Below are 20,905 nucleotides of genomic sequence, written 5' to 3' on the forward strand. Positions count from 1 at the left end.
TTTTTAAAAAATTGGTTTAGTTGTCTTTATACTTAATTTCAATTAATACTCAATGTTTTCAATTTGATATAACAAAACGAAATCCTAACCTCACAAAACTCTCGTGTCTTGTTTTTTAGAATTGTTTTGAAATAATATAATATTGATGAATTAACTTTTTGAAAAGAAATAATATGGGTGACACCGAAGAATACTTTCCACGAGGGGGTAAAAAGCCAACAGTTACTTATTTTAAGCCAAGCAGCAACGTAAGTATTAGAATTTACAATAAATGTTTCTGTCTGATTTAAACGTGTAACTATTTGTATTTTATAGTTTTTAGGAGCAGCTGAGAAAGGTGAAAGAAAGAAAAAGAAACCAAAAAAGAATAGAGATCCTGACGATGGGTACTTATCAGATGAAACTAAAAAGGATTTCGACCATTCATACAAAAATTGTTCATCTCGGCTCACTTACAAGGTAATGTAGAATTATTCCTTCTTACTTGTTGTTTTTTTGATGTATTCATTCACCTGGCATGGTCTCGCCTCATAAGAGAATAATTAGCACAGTAGCCAGATAGCTTGATGTAGTTTTCATTTCACACAAAATTTATTTATAGTATTAAAATCTTAGCACACCATACAAATATATCAATAATGTCTAACATAGTGTACCATCTAACATATATATTGGAAATCACAAAATTTATTTGTATTTCTGTTTGTTACCATTTACCAAAGGAATCTTATTTTTTTATTAAGGGGATTGGGCTGTTACTCTATGCCTTCGACTTGTAGCATTGCAACCTACAGAGATCTATTGAGCTCACCCTTTTCTTAGTTTGCTGCCTAAAAATATCCTTCAATTCCCTAATAGGGCTACCATTAGGGAATTGAAGGATATTCTTAGAAGCAATGGTTTTTATCCTCAAGAGTGTGCTTTCTGAAGAAGATATTTTATTTATGCATGAGTGACCTCACACAGGATCTGTAGTGGCATTTCCTCTTCTATTTGGTATAATCTTAACAAAAATTCATATTTAATTTAAACATGGTTTATATCATGAACTTATATAGGTTATTAATTTTATAAATGTATGTTAAGAGATGGCAGTACATTTTTTTTTTCTCTCTATTACCTCAAAAATGCAGATAAATTCACCAACAATAGCTGGTTATGGTATAATGCAGGAAATCATTCATCTTGATACATTTTGACATAAAAGTGTAAAGTTACAATAATTATTTAAAAGAGCAACACTTAAGTTTCTTGCTCATTCTTATAATGAGACAGCTTTCGGAATGAGTGATAGATTACAAGAAGGATAATTGTGACTATACAAACATGCTTAGATTAAGTTTATTTGAATAAAGGATTTACTATTCTATTCTATTCTTCATTATTAGAAATTATATTATCTCACTAGATTATTTCTCATTTTTGACTTTGAATTTTTTGCACCTATTCATCATCATCAACATCATCACAGCCCGGAAGACGTCCACTGCTGGACATAGGCCTCCCCCAAAGATCTCGCACCTATTATTACCCACTTATTACCACCTATGTCACAGTTTTATGTTGTCTGAAAGAGATCTCTTCTAGGGATAAGTCCACCTTTGCTCACATTGTCTCTTAAGTTATTTTACTACTGTATTCTTCTATCTCTTCTTTAGAATATAATTTGTCCACTGCTGGAAGTATATGTTCCACCTTCTTCAGTCTTTGGTGCATCTGGTCCAGGTCTTCCCTGCCATCTTCTTCATATTGTCCCACTACCATATTTTCTGTACAATAAAGAATATAATAATTCTCTCTTTCTTTCTACTGTTTCACTATGATTATTCTCTTTCAGACTATTAAACAGGGTGTGCTCATATTGGGCAGAGTGTCACAAGTGCATGAGACCAAAGTGACAGTGGCCCTGCCGGGTAAAATGACAGGCACCGTGATGGCATGCCACATCAGTGAACCTTACAATAAGCTGCTTGAAGCATATGTCAATGACCAGGTAACTAGTCCCTAGTGTTATAATAATAATATTAAAATACTAGCTTTATTTTTCTAAAATAAAAGATTTTTTCTTAATAAAAGTAGCCTGACTATCGGCGTGGAATAGATGATCAGTGATGAATTTCCATACAAACTTTCATCCCCTATTTTATTTTACCCCCTATAGGTAACAGTTTTACAAACTTTGAATGTCATATTTATTTATATTTAATCAACAGCCTAATTAATAAGTATGTTTATTATGTGTTTCTAGCTTTATATTAATGATACTTTCATATAACTGTTCATCTGACTTTCATATCACTGTTGTAAGGGGCCAACAACCCCTTTTTCGCATTAAAGAATGAAATCTTGTATGGATGAAAGTTTGTATGGAAACCTATGCCCTTTCTCAGGGCCTAGATTATCTGTGTACTAAATTTTATTTAAATGAAATTAAAAAAATTTGCTGTGAAAGTGCGACAGACAGACAAAGTTACTTTCGCATTTAAAATATTAGTAAGGATATTAATTTATTCTTTGTAATTTGTGTATCTGTAATATATATAGTATTGGCATATAGTTTGTATAAGAGGACGGACATATGCTATTTGTAATTTAAAACAGCATAGGAAGTCATATGTAATAGTTAGCACTCCACAATTAAATGTTACAGACAGACAAAGTGAAAGAACTGTCAGAAATGTTCCGGCCCGGCCAGTATGTGATGCTGAAAGTGTTGGAGGTGGAGAACATGAAGCTGATGCTGTCCATGATGCCACAGCATATCAACAGTGGACGCTCACACTCAGACCTCAGCAAAGGTACATAGTGCCAACTAGTCTCATGCTAAGCAAAGTTTATGGGTACTAGACTGATATAAATACTTCTTATCTATTCTGAAAAACGATGAAATGTCGTATTCAAACGCAAGGTATCTAAATCAATAAAAAATATGCCATTAAAGTTTATGTAGTTACAACAGTATTAACCATTTGGAAATTCGTCAAAATTATGGCCTAAAATCAAACTGACACTGAACATCTTAGGGCTCGAAGGACCAAAAAATTTATACGGAATTACATATAGACTGTATAAAATGAAACTTTGTATAGATGTGCATTATTCCTACATAAATTATATTATTTTAACAATATTTTTAAACAAGAACTTTATAATCACGTAAAAATTCATCATCTCATGAATAACTATAAACTTATTATTATGTGCCAGTATCAAAATGAGCTATAGCTGTATCAATTTATACAGCTCTATAAATATCTGCCAAGTTATTTTATTATTTAATTAACACTTCAAGGAATAGTTAATATGCTAATCTCATAATGCTGTCAGGTGATCTGCTACAAGCGGCGGTCGTGTCCGTGGAGGACCACGGTTATTTGATGGACTTGGGCATCCCCAACACGAGGCCCTTCCTGCCCAAGAAACATGTCAACACAGAAGTGGAACTTGGTGAGTAATTCCATATTCAATTCAATTCAAAATAACTTTATTCATTTAGGTCTATTACAGACTCTCATAACATGTGAAATTTACAGTCAGTTCGGATTGATTTCCAGATGAGAACTGAATATAGTTTTTTATAGCTGAATGTGAGAATGCACATGTGTATACTAAAGGTACAGCACTAGCGTGGGCTAGGGGGTAAGATGTAATTTTTATTATAAATTAGTTCGGTGGAGAAATATTGCATGTAGTAATAATTTTAAAAAATTATAATAATTTGAAACAATTTTAACAGTGAATGTCTCACCTTAATTTTCACAAAAAGAAACAAAGCATTATGGCCACTTTTTGTTCGACGTTCATTCTCGCTGAGGTTTTCTCTAGTCTCTGGAGATGTATTATTAATATTAATACATATCATGTAACATTAATACATATATATATAAATATGTAATACAGATGTAGGCGTCTTGACGTGGTGCTGCGTGAAGTCTGTGGATGCTTCACCGGACAATAGCATAGTGAAGTTGAGCAATGAACTGTCAGCGATACAGCGCTGCGCGCCGCGGCCGCGTCCAGCGCTGCAGCTGCTGCCCGGAATGGCACTCGACTTCACCGTTCATAAGGTAACCCTATTAATTTTTAATTTACTTGATTTTAAAAGTAGTCCCACAGCTGGTAATTGGGAATTGGGAATTGGGAATTTACTAAAATTTTCAACTCATAGTAGAATATTTTTGGCAAAGTTAAAAATAAAAATATTGTTGATGGAATGCGGTAAGAATGAGATAGAAAGATTTATTAAATTAATTTAGTTTAGGTTTTTTTTTCTTTTATCATATCTGGACCACAATCAAAATAATTAATATATAAAGTTGTGGACAAAAGTTTAAATGAGGTATAGTACAATGTAGGACAATTCACACAGCACCATCTAGACCCAAGTTAAGCTAGCTAAAGCTTGCGTTATGAATACTAGATAACTGATACATAAATAATTTTCTAATTCTACTTATATTAGTAGATACCAATCTGTTCCACTTTGAATATTAGGAATAGTACCATTCTTTCAATCGATCTGTATACTGATCAAACATTCTTTATCGCAATAGATCGTGGAGCCTACCTAATGTGGAAACCACGTTAAAAAACAAATGCGCCAAGTACATTACCTCATAAGTGGTGTGGAAATGTGTGCAATAACTGCATATTATGAAGAATATGAATTTTTCAACTTTTAAAATCGCGATATCTCACGAATGGTGATTCGTACGAAAAAAAGTATTAGGACAATTTTTGTAGAGAATTGTATGATCTACAACTTTTGTCTAACCTATTTTGACGATAATATTTTCGGTTTCAGAGAAAAATGGAAAAAACCTGAATTTTTAACCTTTGACCTTGGATAAAAAAATTTGCAGAAGTAGGATCGAAATGGATTTTTGACATTACATTTGTAATGGTTTATTTAACGTCTATACCAATTGTCAGCTCTATGCGAATTTTGGCTAACTTATCATTTTTTTTGGTCTATTTTGACTGGATTAATATATAATATTTGTTTTTGGAGTACTACAGAAATAATATAAATGAAATGTATATAATGAATTTTAAAGATGCGGCTAAAATTCCATCTATTGTGACCCTAAGCTCCTAAATAAAGAAAAAGATATATATACATTCGATTTTTTTTTCGTGTATTTTATTGTATTATGTTGAACTATATATTCCGCATACAGCAAATCGTTTGCAAATTCATTAATAATCATATATTTGTTTTATAGCCGTTAGATAACGGCATCGAGGGCCACGTACTGAATGAAACCACAGCGTACATACAACGCGACCACGTCGACAAAGTTAAAGGAAAAAAACCAGCCCTCGGACAGAAGGTATGTCCATACAACATTGATAATCTATACATATAAATAAAATTGGAGTGTCTGTTTGTAATATTGAAAAAACCGTATTTTACTACATGCATATGAATATAAATACGGTTCATACGCCAAAATAACATTTATTACAATTTTTGTCTGTCTGTCTGTTTGTTCCGGCTGATCTCTGAAATGGCTGGACCTATTTCGACGGGATTTTTTTGGCAGGTAGCTGATGGAAGTGATGTAATAAACAGTAACTTAGGCTACTTTTGTTTTAGAAAAATATTTTATTTTGTAAAAATAAAGTTAAATTCCATGCGCATGAAGTCGCGAGTACAGCTAGTGTGAACTAAAATTCCTCACAACTATTAATATAGTGAACATTATTCGTTATTTCAGATCCGCGCTCGAGTACTCTACGTGGTGCCAATACGTAAAACACCCTTCCTGACAATGAAAGATATATTTGCAACCACCTACCCTGATCTCCGAGAGGAGCAGAAGCTGAAGGACGGGGAGATTGTAGAGGAAGCGCAGGTACCAGTTCTAATCATTATTACATAGTATAAAAAAAATCGCTGTCACTGTCTGTCCAAGAGATTGTAGAGGAAGCGCAGGTACCAGTTCTAATCATTACATAGTACAAAATAAAGTCGCTGTCGCTGTCTGTGCGTCCCTATGTATGCTTACATCTTTAAAACTACGCAACGGATTTTGAAGCGGTTTTTTTAATAGAGTGCTTCAAGCTAGTTTATATATTATAGTATTATAGCTAGCTAGATTATTATTTTAATAATTAAAATTATTTAAAATTATTAATTAATAATTAATTATTAAAATACTAGCTACTCGCCACGGCTTCGCACGGGTGTACATATATTGTATATATAAACCTTCCTCTTAAAGACCACATTGAAAATCTTATTTCTCACATAGAGACCGGTATTTTTTTTAGTTAATTTCGTATATTATGTTTTAAATATGTTAGATCACCCTCAAGGGTGGCCACCTCCTTTGTTATTCCCTCCAGTCTTCCTTCAGGGCCTTGATAAAGGTGCTCTTCAGGTTCGCTGACCTCCGGATGATGTGCTCCATGTCCTCTGTATTTTAGTGTACAATAATTTGAGGTAGATATTATTTAACCCCAAGATTTATTTAATTTCAAGTGCCTACGGGTGATCACCAGATCCCAACGTATAACTTTACTTTCGTTGGTGGAGTGACCCACCGGGTATGCAACGTGTTAACGTTAATAGAAAAACCTAGACGACTCATATGACGTAAAGTCCCGGGAACTGACTAGGACAAGCCGAGAAAATTAAGTATACATAGGGACGGACAGACAGCGACCGCGACTTTGTTTTATAATATGTAATGATAATTCTCTTCTAATATTTTTCATGTCTATTTAAAATGTCTAACGTATATTTCAATATAATATTGTATAGGTCATCAAAATAATGGGACGATCGGTCCACTTCAAGCTGGGGCCCGGCTGTATAGGCGCCATGAGCCTCAAGAGTATCCAGGTGGACGAGAACTTGGCAGACGAGGATATAGTCGCCAAGTCATATCCTGTGGGTACGTACATACTATATTGGAACACTTTACTACAATAATACACAACTAACAAACTATATTATTTATAAATAGGAAAAATCACGGGATAGTTCACACAGTTTATTTATTTTTATTGAGTTCCCAATGTTTCCTTTAAGTCCCGTGATTTTCCCTGACAAATTTAAAACAGTATAAAGAAAATAGTTTATTTAAAAATCGACTTTGCGTTATATACTTAAAATTATTTTCCAAAATCGACGACCTCGATGGTCTAGTGCAGTGATTCCCAAAGTGGTCTATATCGACCCCCAGGGGTCTATGACAAACTGCAAGGGGTCTACGAAAGCGGTCATCTTGTTGTTTTTTAACACTAATCTTTACTACAGTTAGAAATTTACAAAAAAATCAATACCTGGTAAGAATAGGGATCTACCCAAAACCGAAAAATATGGCACAAAAAAGTTTGGGAACCTCTGGTCTAGTGGTTTAGCACCGATTTACGTCCGAAGGTCGCGAGTTCGATTCCTCGCACCCACAATACAAACATTTGTATTCATAAGGTTGATTGTCTGCAATAGTCTGGGTGTTTTGTATGTATTTAGAAAAAAAATATCAAGTATTTATATTAGTGTACCGTGGGACTAGATGTTGCTGTGTTAATTGTCCAGGGTTATTTATTCATTTATTTAACTTCAGGTAGCTGCCATAAAGTGAGGGTGATTTCGTACAACCTGTGCGACTATTCGTACAGTGTGAGCGATCAGAGCGCGTTGCTCACTGAGAAGTACTTCAGTTTGGAGCAGCTCACCGTTGGGGACCTGGTCTCCGGGACCGTGACCTTAGTCGCAGATGACCACATACTGGTCAATGTGGGCAGGGTCAGAGGTGAGCTTTATATATATATTTATGGATGATAATGGATGTACCCGCCTACGCTAACGGTTTATGCTGGCGGGGCTCCAGTGAAGGATAATAAGATGAGTATGAGGTCAGGTCATGACTACATACTGGTCAATGTTGGCTGGTCAGTTGCTGGGGTGAGTGACTTTGTATATATTTTATGGATAATGTATGGTGCACCCACCTACGCTAACGGTTTACGCTGGCGGGGCACCAGTGGAGAATGATAAGATGATCATGAGGTCAGGTCAGTTAGCCCATCGTGGCAAATGGTAATTAACCATGTGGTTTCCAAGGGGAACCGCATATAGTAACTATCTGATATATTAAGACCTGGTTAATAATTTAAATAATGTATATTAAACACGAAAGTTTAGAAATAACTATCGCTATTAAAATATATGGGTTGATGGTAGAAGGATGGCAATTTAGAGTGGTATATTTTTTTTTGTTTATAACACTATTGCATAAACATATAAAGGACATGAACAAAATTAAAACATAAAAATTAAAAGTAGGTACAAAAGGTGGTCTTATCGCTAATGCAATCTCTTACAGACAACCTTTTGAAAGAGAATATTTACAAAAAATAGAGTAGCTACCTACTCTATTATATGTGTACCTATGTGTACCTACAAGTGCCATTACCGGAGTCTCGAAGTAGCATTAGCATTCCACAGTTACTCCGGCGGTGTTGGTCCGCTCAGTAGATGCTGGTGGTGGGATGGTGACGGGAAGGCCCATCTCTTTGTTAGGGCGACCTATTTCGCTTCTATTCTTACTAATGGGTTAAGAAAAACATTACTTCATTGTAATTCTTTCATCGTTCACTCATAATAATAATAGTAATAGTACGCACGCATGCATGCACACACAGCCACACACGCACGCATGCACGCACGTACGCACGCACGCACGCACTCACGCACGCACGCACGCACGCACGCTCGCACGCACACTCACACCATACCATGAGAATAATAATTTATTCATATGCTTGCTACATGGTACAGTTTTGGACCTTACCAAAGTAGTAAAGTAAATAAGTACGTATAATACAGCACACCATAGGGTATGCAATTATTGAAAATGAATTCTTAAATATAGGATGCCAGCGTACTATTAACTGTAGTATTATGATTAAAAAATGTATGTATGTTTATTTTGATATTGACAGGTTATGTGCCGTATACACATATGTCCGACGCCGGTATGTTCGTCGACCCCAAGAAGGCCAGCGCGTCGAAACTGGCCAAAAAGAAATTTAAGGTAAATTTTCTATTTTTTTTAACCGACTTCAAAAACAGGAATAGGGTGAGTGGGGGGAAGATCAAACGGTTTTTTGATGAGATAAGCAGTGTTGTGTTTGACGTCTTGTAGAGTCAGTACATATTAATTTAACCATGTGTTATGGGTACTAAACAACTTATATAAATACTTTTTTTTTTTTTGTTAATATATACATAATATACATAGGAAACATCCAAATACAAATAATCATACTTATGAATAAAAATGTTTGTACCGTGCTAGCCGAGCGACCAAACGAATCCGCGACCAAGGAAGTAAAGCAGTATGCTAAATCGCTAGGTCACCAAGGATGTCAAACATATAACATTAACTAGCTGTCCCGTCAAAAGTTCTTTTGCCTTATATTAAAAAAAAAATTAGGGGTGGACTACCCCTGACATTTAGGGGGATGAAAAATAGATGTTGGCCGATTCTCAGACCTACTCAATACGCTCACAAAATTTCATGAGAATCGATCAAGCCGTTTCGGAGGAGTATGGGAACGAAAACTGTGACACGAGAATTTTATATATAAGATATAGATAATAAACAAAGTTAGGGTTGCTATATGTATATATTTGTAACCAAATTTAACTTTATGATATGTCAAATCCACCGTCAGTTCGAAGTGATTTCGAGATGAGAAGAACTGACAAGAAATTCAGCTCATATTCTTTTCAATACATACAGGAGGGTCAAGAAGTGAATGCGCGCGTGTTGCTCGTAGACCTGGAGGCGCGCAAGCTGCTACTGACACTGAAACCTTCGCTGCTGGCACCAGATCTGCCGATATTGAAGAGTTATGAGGAGGCGGAAGTGGGGAAATCTTACACTGGCTGTATCAGAGTAAGGAAATTTATATGGTCACACATCTTTTTTTTAGTAGTTTAGTAGTTTCTAATACCATGGTCATACTATTAAAATATTATAGCTATTTTTTTCGAGGAGTAATAATAATAAATTCTCAGGAAATTCACAGAGCCATGTAGTCCCAAGCTAAGCAGAGCTTGTGTTATGGGTACTAGACAACTGATACAAATGCATAGATACATTTTTTTGTAAATATATAATTTACATAGAATATACCCAGACCGATACAAACAGTTGTATTTAATGATATTATTATCAATACATATTATAAAATAAATAATAATAATAAATAATAAATAAATAATCTCTGTCGCCATCTGATCAAATTGTACCTAAAGCGTCTTGACAACTGATACAAATGTGTGCATAGAAAATTACAAACAATCATCTTTAATACAAACTACACAACGTAAAGCGGATTCGTTGTAAAGTCGCTGTCGCTGTCTGTGCGTCCCTATGTATGTTTAAATCTTTAAAACTACGCAACGGATTTTAGATCAGTTTTTTTAATAGATAGAGTGATTCAAGAGGAAGGTTTATATATATAATTCGTGTACACTTGTGCGAATCCAGGCCGAGTTGCTAGTTAAATTATTATTAAAAAATAAATTTATATTATAGTAGTTTAAATAATTTTATGGTTTTAAATAATTTGCACATCTTGAATGGTAAATATCGCTGAACACCTTATTAATTATTATATAAGATCTGTTCTGTGTAATTACCAGTATTTTGTAAATAAACATTCAAATTCAAAAATCATTTATTCATGTATGACATTTTAGCCGCTTATGGATGTAAAATTTTTTACATTATAATTTTACCGTCCAGTTATGTAGACACAATTGAGAAGAACTGGCAAGAAACTCAATTGAATTACTTATTTTTTTTTGAACCAGTTTATTTACAATGTATATTTATTTAGGTCTATGTGTAACATTAAATGAAAATCCAGTGCATGAACAACTATTGCCATGGTCGTCATTCAAGTAATCATTTATTGAGTAATAGGATTTGCTCAGTAAATATGATTTAACAGAAGTTTTGAATTTATTTAAGGGTAATTCCAATATATCCTTTAGTATCTTATTGTAAATTTTTATACCTATTCCCATAAAAGACCTATTGATTTTTTCTAAACGATACTTAGAGACGATTACGATTAATTTCATGTATGGCTGACTATTGCCACTTACTGTTAAGTGGGCCATGAGTTTGAAATGTCTTTCCAGTTAGATAAAGAAATGTTGTTGACAGGTGACTCGCGACTACGTGCTGGTGGTGTTCTTTAACAATGTGATGGCGCTGGTGCCGCGCCATTACGTCACCAAGGACCCCATAGACAACATACGTGATGCATTCCACCCAGGACAGATTGTGAGTTATATATACGTCTATAGGTAGACATAGTTGTTATTTTAATCTTAATAATATAAACGCTTTGTGCACGACGCACCTTCTTAGACTTTTATTGTATTTTTTATATATATTTAAAATACATTTTCTATTGTTCTATTATTTGTCACTTTTGAAATATATGTCTTTTTCCATTATTATTAAAATAATAAATTTAAGTATTTTACTATAAAGAATACTACATGTATTGTTGCCATCATGTTTGTGAGGAGAAATAAATAAATCAAATTATTATCAAATTATTAGCGACCGCAGTTTCTCTTATTACTAAAAATCTATATATATAAATAAAACATAGGTGTCTGTTTGTAATATTGAAATAACCGTTTTTAACTACATGCATATGAATATAAATACGGTACATATACCAAAACAACATTTTTTTTACAATTTTTGTATCTCTGTCTCTCTGTCTGTTTGTTCCGGCTAATCTCTGAAATGTCTGGACAGATTTTGACGGGACTTTTTTTGTCAGCTGGCTGATGTAATAAGGAGTAACTTAGGCTATTTTTATACTAGCCTATAAATAAACATAATAAACTATAAATTTAAATGCCACGCGGACAAGTCGCGGGAGCGGCTAGTAAAATATAAAAAAACAGTCCTTAAGAAACATCAGTCATTAAAATACATCTTATTTGCTTTGTGCATTAGTTATGGTGATTTTCAACGAATTATGGTAGAGAATGCCATATGGCATAAAGCTTGCCAATTGTACACACTTTATTGTGCAATAATGAATATAAAAACGTGAAAGTTTGTAAGTATGGATGTTTGTTACTCTTTCGTGCAAAAACTACTGATTTGGATGAAATTTTACAATACTATAGTTTATGCATCAGAATTACACATAGACTATATTTTATATTGAAATTAAACGCGGGTCAAACTGCAGTCTCGCTAATATGCGGTCGGTATAGCTAATAAATAAATAAATATAGAAACTTTTAAAGTAATGCAATAGAGTTTCTTGCCAGTTCTTCTCAATTGGATCTATATACCGAACTGGACGGTAGCGAAGAAATTTGATGAATTAGAAAAAAACGGATATTCATAAGCGATTAGAACGTCCTACATTAATAAATGATTTTTGAATTTGAAGTTACATAAAAATAAGTTCATATTTTGTATTTGTATCATATCTATTTGTATTATAACATGTCATTAACGTACCTACATAATAACTTCAGTATATATTTTGAGGTAAGTAACATCCACAAAATATCGAGCCATGAGACAAAATACTACACGTTTAACTATATATCTGGCTGAAAATTATCTTGTAGGTAAACTGCACAATCATCAGGGTATCGCCGGAGGACAAGAAAATGGTCGCAAGCTTCACGACGCCACCGTTCACTGCGAGTGTAAGTGAAATATATAAAAATATATCTTTCTTTCTTTTCTTTCAAATACAACATTAGCATGTAGGAGTTTGGTAACAAACACCGCGTTGTTAGCAAACTCCTCCGAAACGGTTTTACCGATTTTTATTAAATTTTTTTGTTCATATCGGATACGATATATCTAGATTGTCATGGACTTTTCGTACATATGGTAAATTAAATACATAAATTTAAACTTTTCCTATACAATAATAAAAAAACAAATATTTTTTTTTTTATTGTATATTTACCATGTAATTAATTATAAGCTTTGTTACATATCATAAATAAAACTTTTCCTTAATCTATTTGAAAAAAAATGTCTTCATGTTTGTTCTTACTAGTCTCTGAAATGGTTGAACCGATTTAGACGCGACTTTCACTCGCAGATAGCTAAAAGAAGTAACTAACATGAGTGTGCTATTTGTTTTAAACATAGGTATGTGGTTTTAATTTAATATACTGTGTTGACTTGGTCATTAGGATATTCAATTAATATGTCATGACCACCGCTCTCTTAATTTATCATCATCTGCTTCTTCCTTATCCCATTCATTTAGTATTGGTGTACTATGTTTTCTACATTCATCTGTTTGCAGTAATCCCGTTATTTATACCCTTTCTTGCCATATCATCTTTCACACAGTCCATCCATCTCTTTATCAGCCTTCGTCTGTCCTTATAACCATCCACATACATATGTAATACATAGTGATGGTATATTCAATCAATCTTTATATTTTTATTAACAGCAACCACGCGAAAAAAGAGAAAAACGTAAAGCACAATCTGAAATCACAGATGATCATGAGGTACCTAAAAAGAGGAGGAAGTCTATCGATGGTGAAATAGAAGTAACAGATACAAAGAAGAAAAAGAAGAAACTTGAGAAGAATGCAACTGAGGAGGAAGTTACAGAACCGAAACAGAAAAAGAAAGATAAAAGTAAAGAACAGGAAAACGAATCGGCTAGTGATCATATAGAAACAGACGTCAACGATGAAGATAATGAAGAAGAAACGAATGCATCTTATGAAATGGAAGTAACGTTGTCGACTCAAGACTACGAATTGATGGATCTGTCTAACTGCAATGACATAAAGAGATGTAAAAAACGTTCTGCGTCCCTGTTAAAATGTATAAAAGCAAGAAATATGAAAATAAAAAGAATAGAGCAGAAACTAGCTAAAATAGAAGCGAAGGGATTGAATGCTAAAAACAAAGTGTACCATACGGCTATGCACGCTGATATGTTGGTTGTACAGGAACGGAAAAACAAATTGTTAGATACTTTGAAATCTGTTAAAGATAAAATTAGAGAGTTAAGTACCCAAAAGAAAATGAAAAAAGCAGTTAAAGAAAGTATAGCTGAAGGAGACGAAGACAATAAAACAGAATTGGATGGTAATAAAGAAAAGAAACGGAAAAAGAAGGAAGAAGCAATAGAAGACGATGTAAATAAAAAAGACGGGGAAAAGAAAAAGAAACGAAAAAAATCGGAGATACAAGTGGTGGAAAGTTTAGAGCCAGTTTTAGAAGCGCCGAGCGCAAAGGATTTCTGGTCGACGACTGCCACGTATGTAAATAATGAGGTCAACGATGATGAAGATCTGAGCAGCAGTGATGATGAGGTAAGTTTCTTTTTATTATTCTATACGCTCTTTACAGAACCGTCGTGGTCATTAGGGAGTGGAGTGAGAGGTAGATGTCATGCGTCTTAAGACAGTCCGCAATTTCTCCCTACTGGCTGCCATTCTGGTACACTCGTGGAAGTAAATTCATGAAGATAAATTTGTTGTTTACACTACTGTGTTATGGAATAATTATCGAATGTCATAGATGAAACTATTATAGAATGGTGACAAACACACACACACTCAAGTAATGGAGCGTAGTCAAAAACACGCACACATCTGATTTTCTTTCATATAAACTATCAATGTCGTTACGTTAGGTTGATGGCTTCGGTGGTCTAGCGGATTAATACACTGTTACTATGGTCGCGGGTTCGATTCCTCGCACGGTGTAAACATTTGTATTCATGAGTACAATTTAAGATTGAGTACGATTGCGCAGCAGTGACTAGTGAATATTTTTTTTTCTAGCAAAAGGAACAACCAAAAAAGAAACGTAAGAAGCTGACTGTGGCGGAGAAGCTGGCCAAGGTGCGTGATGAAGAGGAACGAGTGCGGGACATGGAGCGGAGGGCCATCGAGAGCGAGGCCCAGCCGCGCTCCAGCGAGCAGTTCGAGCGCGCGCTGCTGGCGAACCCCGACTGCAGCCAGCTCTGGATCGCTTACATGGCATTCCATCTACAGGTACAACCATTATCTAGATACGCGGCAGCGTGTCAAAGCCAAGTTTAAGTAAGGGAACTGACGAGAAGCACCGTGTGTAATTGTTTAATATGTAATTCGTATATGAAAACTACCCAAGACAGACATTAGGCTACAATATATTATCGTAAGTTATAAGAAGAAATGATGTTTTATATTGTTATAAATAAATTTCAGGACTGACCATTGAACTTGGCACTCATTTAGATCTCACTTCTTTTGTCGTTGAAGTCAACAATCAAGGCATATATCATAATATTGAACTTGGCTATCATTTCACATTTATGTTTTTGATGGGATTGCTATCTCTAGAAATGAAACCATCGTAATACAAAAAAAAATTAACACCTTATCTGTTCATGATTTTCTTTTTTTATTATTTATTATGTTTTACGACTAGATACAAGTTCTTTTATGCCTAACTGTAACAAGTGAGTGTTTCATTTAATTTTTTTTTAAACAATACATAAATACAGTGCATATTTTTCATATATATTTTATATACAGCCTTGAATGACACAGATCTTGATAACGTCTCTTCTAGCGACTGCGGTACTGAATTAATAAACCCCTTAATCACATCGTTCATGTTTTCTACCATTATGTGTTGCCAGTGTAGTAAATATACTACTATTTTGTATAATACTTTTGTTTTCATATTTGTTATAAAATTTAAATAAACTAACTGAAATAAACCTCTATAAAATTTTTAGTAAAACACACAAGTGAATAATATCGTATTGTACAGGCCACGGAGATCGATAAGGCGCGCGCTGTTGGACGCAAGGCGTTGTCGACGATCTCATTCCGGGAGGAGCGAGAGAAGCTGAACGTGTGGATCGCTATGCTCAACGTTGAACATAGGTTTGGTACCCAGGTAATAAAATAAGAATTATTTAAATGAAATAAGTCAAACTTTTTTTCTCTCACAGAAAGAAAATAAGCAATTATATAAACTGATATGTATTGATTTTTTTTATATTTGGTAAAATATAAAAAAAATATAGTGTATATGTGTGTAATATGTTTAAATATATAAGTGTGTTCGTTTTTTTAATTGAAACAAAGAAAAACTAATTAAAAGAGCTATCTTATTAATATTGTAAACGCTTGTAACGTGTACGCTAGAAGTCTATGAGTGAATGGATAATGAACGAATGGATGTTTGTAACTTTCCCACACAGAAACTACTAAATGGATTTTAATGAAACTGTGAAATAATATAGCTATTAATATAGCTATAGGCTGAAACCGGTAAGTAAACAACATGTTATAATCATGTATGTTTCATTTATAGGAATCCCAACAGAAAACGTTAGAAGAAGCACTCCAAATGAACGAGCCGTTCACGGTTCACTCGAAATTGTTGGATATCTATGTGGAGACCAGCAAACAGCAGGAGCTAGTGTCATTAGTAGACTTGATGATGAGGAAGTACAAACGGCAACCGGACGCGTACATACAGGCCGGCGGCGCCTGCTACAAACTCGGCCTGGTGGATAAGGCCAGGCAGGTTATGCAGAAAGCAATCAGTATACTGGAGAAGAAAGAGCGTTAGTAATGCTTTTTTTCTAATCTTATATATAAAATTCTCGTGTCACAGTTTTCGTTCCCATACGTTTCGTTCCTCCGAAACGGCTTGACCGATTCTCATGAAATTTTGTGAGCGTATTGAGTAGGTCTGAGAATCGGTCAACATCTATTTTTCATCCCCCAAAATGTTAGGGGTAGTCCACCCTTAATTTTTTTTTTATTTTAAGTCAAAACAACGTTTGCCGGGACAGTTAGTATTATATATTAATTAGAACTTTTTTTATTTTAATGGAACTTAATGATTTATTTAAATAAATTAGGTAGCAGTTGAAATTCATTACTATACTATCCTGAAACAGAAGTACTGGATTCTAGGATCGTGATAAAAAAATTGTGCGAAAGGTAGATAATGACGAAATTCTGATGTCTGTATGGATATCAGTATTTCATCGTTATATATCATATTTTTATATACCTATATGTACGGCAATTTAATGAACTGATTATATTTACGTCTTATTGTTCTCATATTCGGGATTTTCATTTAATGTTAGACATAGACACCTATATAAATACCTATGCATTGTAAATAAACTACTTTTAAAAAAAAAGTAATTCAATTGAGTTTCTTGCCAGTTCTTCTCAATTGGATCTATATACCGAACTGGTCGGTAGGGAAAAAAAATATAATATAAAAACTTGACGTTCATAAGCGGCTAAAATGTCCTACATGAATAAATGATTTTTGAATTTGAATTGTGCTACTATTACGAAGAAACAATCATCGCGAAAGACGGGAGCGTATTAATTAAATTCTTTAACATAGTACAGTGGATCATATGGCAGTGACGCCGCGGACGAACTAGCGAGAATAGGATCTGGTATGGTGGTTGCAGGCCCCCTCCCGCTCATGCCAATACCCTTCTCGCAACTTCGTACCTGGAATCGCCAGAGATCCACCGAAATACAAAACCAAAGATGGAACCTAACCACAAGCTAAAGTGGCAATTCCAAAAACGAACCATCGATTAACAACACGTCTACTTAATCTAGATAGACATAACCTCAAAATAATGATAGGGACAATAACGAGCCATTGTTCCTTAAACAAACACTTATACAAAACTGATGCTACAGACAGTCCCCTTTGTCGGGGCTGTTTTGAAGCTGAAGAAACGGCGGCTCACGTAATCCTGGAGTGCACGGCAGTGGCCCAACAACGAAAACAAATCCTCGGAACGGTGAGGTCGCTCCGTGAAGCCTGTGAAGACACCAGGAGTCTTCTGCGCTTTTGGGAGGAGCTTGGCTGTCTACTTTAGTAGTCTGGCTCTGAATGAGAAACTAATTGCGGAGACTGGAGTCCAACATACAACATACAACATTAGTGCAAAAAAACATTATGGTTGACTTTGAGTAAAGACTATTTGGTTGGTCTATATCGGACCGTAGTTATAGTTATGTATGTATCTGCCGGCCGGCCACCGTTTGTGTATATTACAGTCAGTCGCCAATATACAACCGTGAAGACAACGTGGTTTCATTTAAATTTAAATACAAAATTCCACTCCTCCCAAAGTAAACAGAAAGCAGCTTTAACACATTCAACACTATTTCTATTATAATAATGATGGCATCTATGATCTAGCTGTTTAGCATACAGCTTTGCGTCCGATGGTCGCGGTTTTGGTTACTCGCACGGTGCAAACATTTGTATTAATTATTGAATAATTTGTATTGTATTAAAGATTGTGTATCTATTTATTGTTATTCTATTTTTTGAATACAACGTTGTTTAAATGCTTCTCAATACATTTACGAAAATATTATGTATGCCAAAAAAATGTGTCATAAAATATTTACTTTGTAAAAAAGCTTATTATAAAATTGAAGTATTTATAAATGATAATAATGTTTTTGTAGAAAATATCTAACTTAAAATTCATAGCGCTGACAACGTTATCTGATTAAACAGAGATTAAGTGCGTAGCGGTTTCTATGTTGATTGTCGCATGCCTAATCCTTGTTATTAATTAAATATAAGTAAATCAATATTTATTTAAAAGAGCAACACACAAGTTTCTTGCTTATTCTTCTTGTGATGAATCTGCATTCCGAATAAGCGGTAGAATCAAAATTTTTATTAAGTTTATTTGAATAAAGATTATTTCTATTTCTATTTGAAACGTATTGTCGGTCGTTTTACACGTGCGGCCTATGGTTTGGGTATACGCAGAGGCCATACAACGCTCTTCGTGTACAGAATAATAATGGGTTTCGGATGTTGTTGGGGCTCCCTTGGTTCTGTAGCGCATCAGAGATGTTTACAGCAGCGCCGGTAGATGGATTTCAAGCCATAATGCGTAAAAGAGCTGAGCACAAACAGCATCCTAACAACTGTTGCGAGTATACCTGATTGTCCGCTCCAGAGGCACTGGATATCGTTGCATTGTGGACCCAGTGCTTCTGGACGTGGACACAAATATATGTATTAAATATATCTCAGTATCTGTATATTATAAGTTACTAACATAGTGTTATAAGTTTTTACTAACACAATATGGATGTAATCCGAATTAAAATAAATAATAATAATAAAAAAATATCTAAATATATTAGTTAGCTAGTACCCGTAACACAAGCTATGCTTAGTTAATTTTAAACTTTCGTGTTTAATATACATTATTTAAATTATTAACCGGGTCTTAACACGAATAATTTTATGGCAAATAAAGGTATTTACCTATCTAGACGTTTCAACTAGGTTACACTAGCCGTGATCACGAGCTGACTGGAGTAACAGTGATTTCAATGTAGATAGGTGACAGCAGTTTGTTCTTCATCTCTAGATTGTTTAACGAAAGTTCGCGACACACAGCACTCACGGTATCCGTACACTTATTGACTATTGATGCTACTGAACTTTGCTTGAATTTATTTATGACTGGATTCCACGCAGATGTTAATTTTAAGCCATCCTCTCTGTTGAAATTGGGATGTTTTTTAATCTTGCAACCTAGTCCAAACGTCGAGAGAGGTAAATACCTTTATTTGCCATAAAATTATTCGTGTTAAGACCCGGTTAATAATTTAAACAAGCTATGCTTACCGTAGGACTAGATGCCACTGTGTTAAACATCCAGGTATATATATCTATTTATTCTAATATTTCCAGACGTGTCGGTACTAGTGCAGTTCGCGTTGCTGGAACGGTTGTCGGGCAGTCGCGAGCGCGCTGAAGCACTATTCGAGCAGGTGTTGGCCGTGTACCCGCAGCGTGTTGATGTCCTCTCAGCGTACGTCGACATGTTAGTCAAAGGCGGTGATGTCGAACAAGTGCGGTGAGTAACTACTTTTTAACGTGACCACAGAACAAAGAGGTCGATAGAAATACAGTGGTAACAAATTACTTAGAAAACCACAATCGCCAACACGCACACATACTCCTCGAGTCATCTTTTTCAACACAAACAAATTATGTAAGTTATGTAGCCAACCAAATAAAAATAATCCTTCATGTCATGAAACAGATTTGATATTCGTTTGTTTTGTTTTAAAAATATTGTAAAGTGATGCATTACAAATCTTTGAATTTCTCGGCTTGTCCTATACTATAACATGTAATATACATATAAACCTTCCTCTTGAATCATTCTATTTATTGCGTACTGTATTAAAAGCCGTTGATTAATTAATATGATATAGGGCAACAGACGGCGGCGCCTTTATATCTTTTATATAGATATAGATGTACATCTCACAGATTATTTCACTAACCAATTTGGCTGAAATTTTGAATTAAAATTATTCACAAAATTTCGCTTATAGACACTAGCGCGATTATAGTTAATACCTGTACTTTTTATCAGGCAAGTCATGGACCGTATGACGTCACAGAAGCTACCGGCGAGAAAAATGAAAATTGTTTATAAGAAATGGATAGAAGTTGAAGAGAAGATAGGAGATCAAGAACAAGTAGAAAGGATACGTCAACGAGCTCTAGAATATGTAGAGAAAGCTCAGTTTTAAGTTAAATAAATCGGACCATTAACGTTTTTGTTTCATTTTACCATAGACAATATTCCCAATACGTAGAAATACTCAAATGCTTAGAGTTTATTCTTTTGAATTGTTTTTCAACCGAGTCAATGACAAAAAATAGCAGTGATGTATATATATTTTTAATAATTTCATACAAAGCAGTTTTCATACTGAAAGAAATAAAGAAAATATGTTATACTGCTTACACAGGTATTATAATTTCACAAGTTTTGAATGATTCAGTGATGAACTAGTG

General features: G+C 34.5%; 1 protein-coding gene across 1 annotated transcript; it reads left to right on the forward strand.

Moving 5' to 3' along the window:
• Nucleotides 1-88: 88 nt before the first annotated feature.
• LOC131842732 (protein RRP5 homolog) lies at nt 89-20,647 on the forward strand. Its single transcript, XM_059191299.1, has 20 exons — nt 89-248; nt 316-459; nt 1,838-1,993; nt 2,651-2,798; nt 3,328-3,447; nt 3,901-4,067; nt 5,226-5,333; nt 5,721-5,858; nt 6,770-6,902; nt 7,578-7,766; nt 8,959-9,050; nt 9,762-9,917; nt 11,199-11,318; nt 12,644-12,724; nt 13,495-14,373; nt 14,848-15,060; nt 15,827-15,955; nt 16,376-16,631; nt 19,784-19,949; nt 20,478-20,647. The coding sequence occupies exons 1-20, from the start codon at nt 174-176 to the stop codon at nt 20,635-20,637; spliced, it is 3,630 nt and encodes a 1,209-aa protein (XP_059047282.1). The 5' UTR covers nt 89-173; the 3' UTR covers nt 20,638-20,647.
• The last annotated feature ends 258 nt before the right edge of the window (nt 20,648-20,905 follow it).

This window comes from Achroia grisella, unplaced genomic scaffold (assembly GCF_030625045.1).
Source record: "Achroia grisella isolate CSIRO2021 unplaced genomic scaffold, CSIRO_AGI_Agris_v1 utg1086, whole genome shotgun sequence".
Classification (NCBI taxonomy): Eukaryota; Metazoa; Arthropoda; class Insecta; order Lepidoptera; family Pyralidae; genus Achroia; species Achroia grisella.

Bases quoted from the DNA above. Each gene is read 5' to 3' on its own strand.
- LOC131842732 (XM_059191299.1), top strand. From the start codon at position 174: ATGGGTGACACCGAAGAATACTTTCCACGAGGGGGTAAAAAGCCAACA. The intron at 460-1,837 runs GTAATGTAGAAT...ATTCTCTTTCAG, and splicing joins CATCTCGGCTCACTTACAAG to ACTATTAAACAGGGTGTGCT. The intron at 14,374-14,847 runs GTAAGTTTCTTT...TTTTTTTTCTAG, and splicing joins TGAGCAGCAGTGATGATGAG to CAAAAGGAACAACCAAAAAA.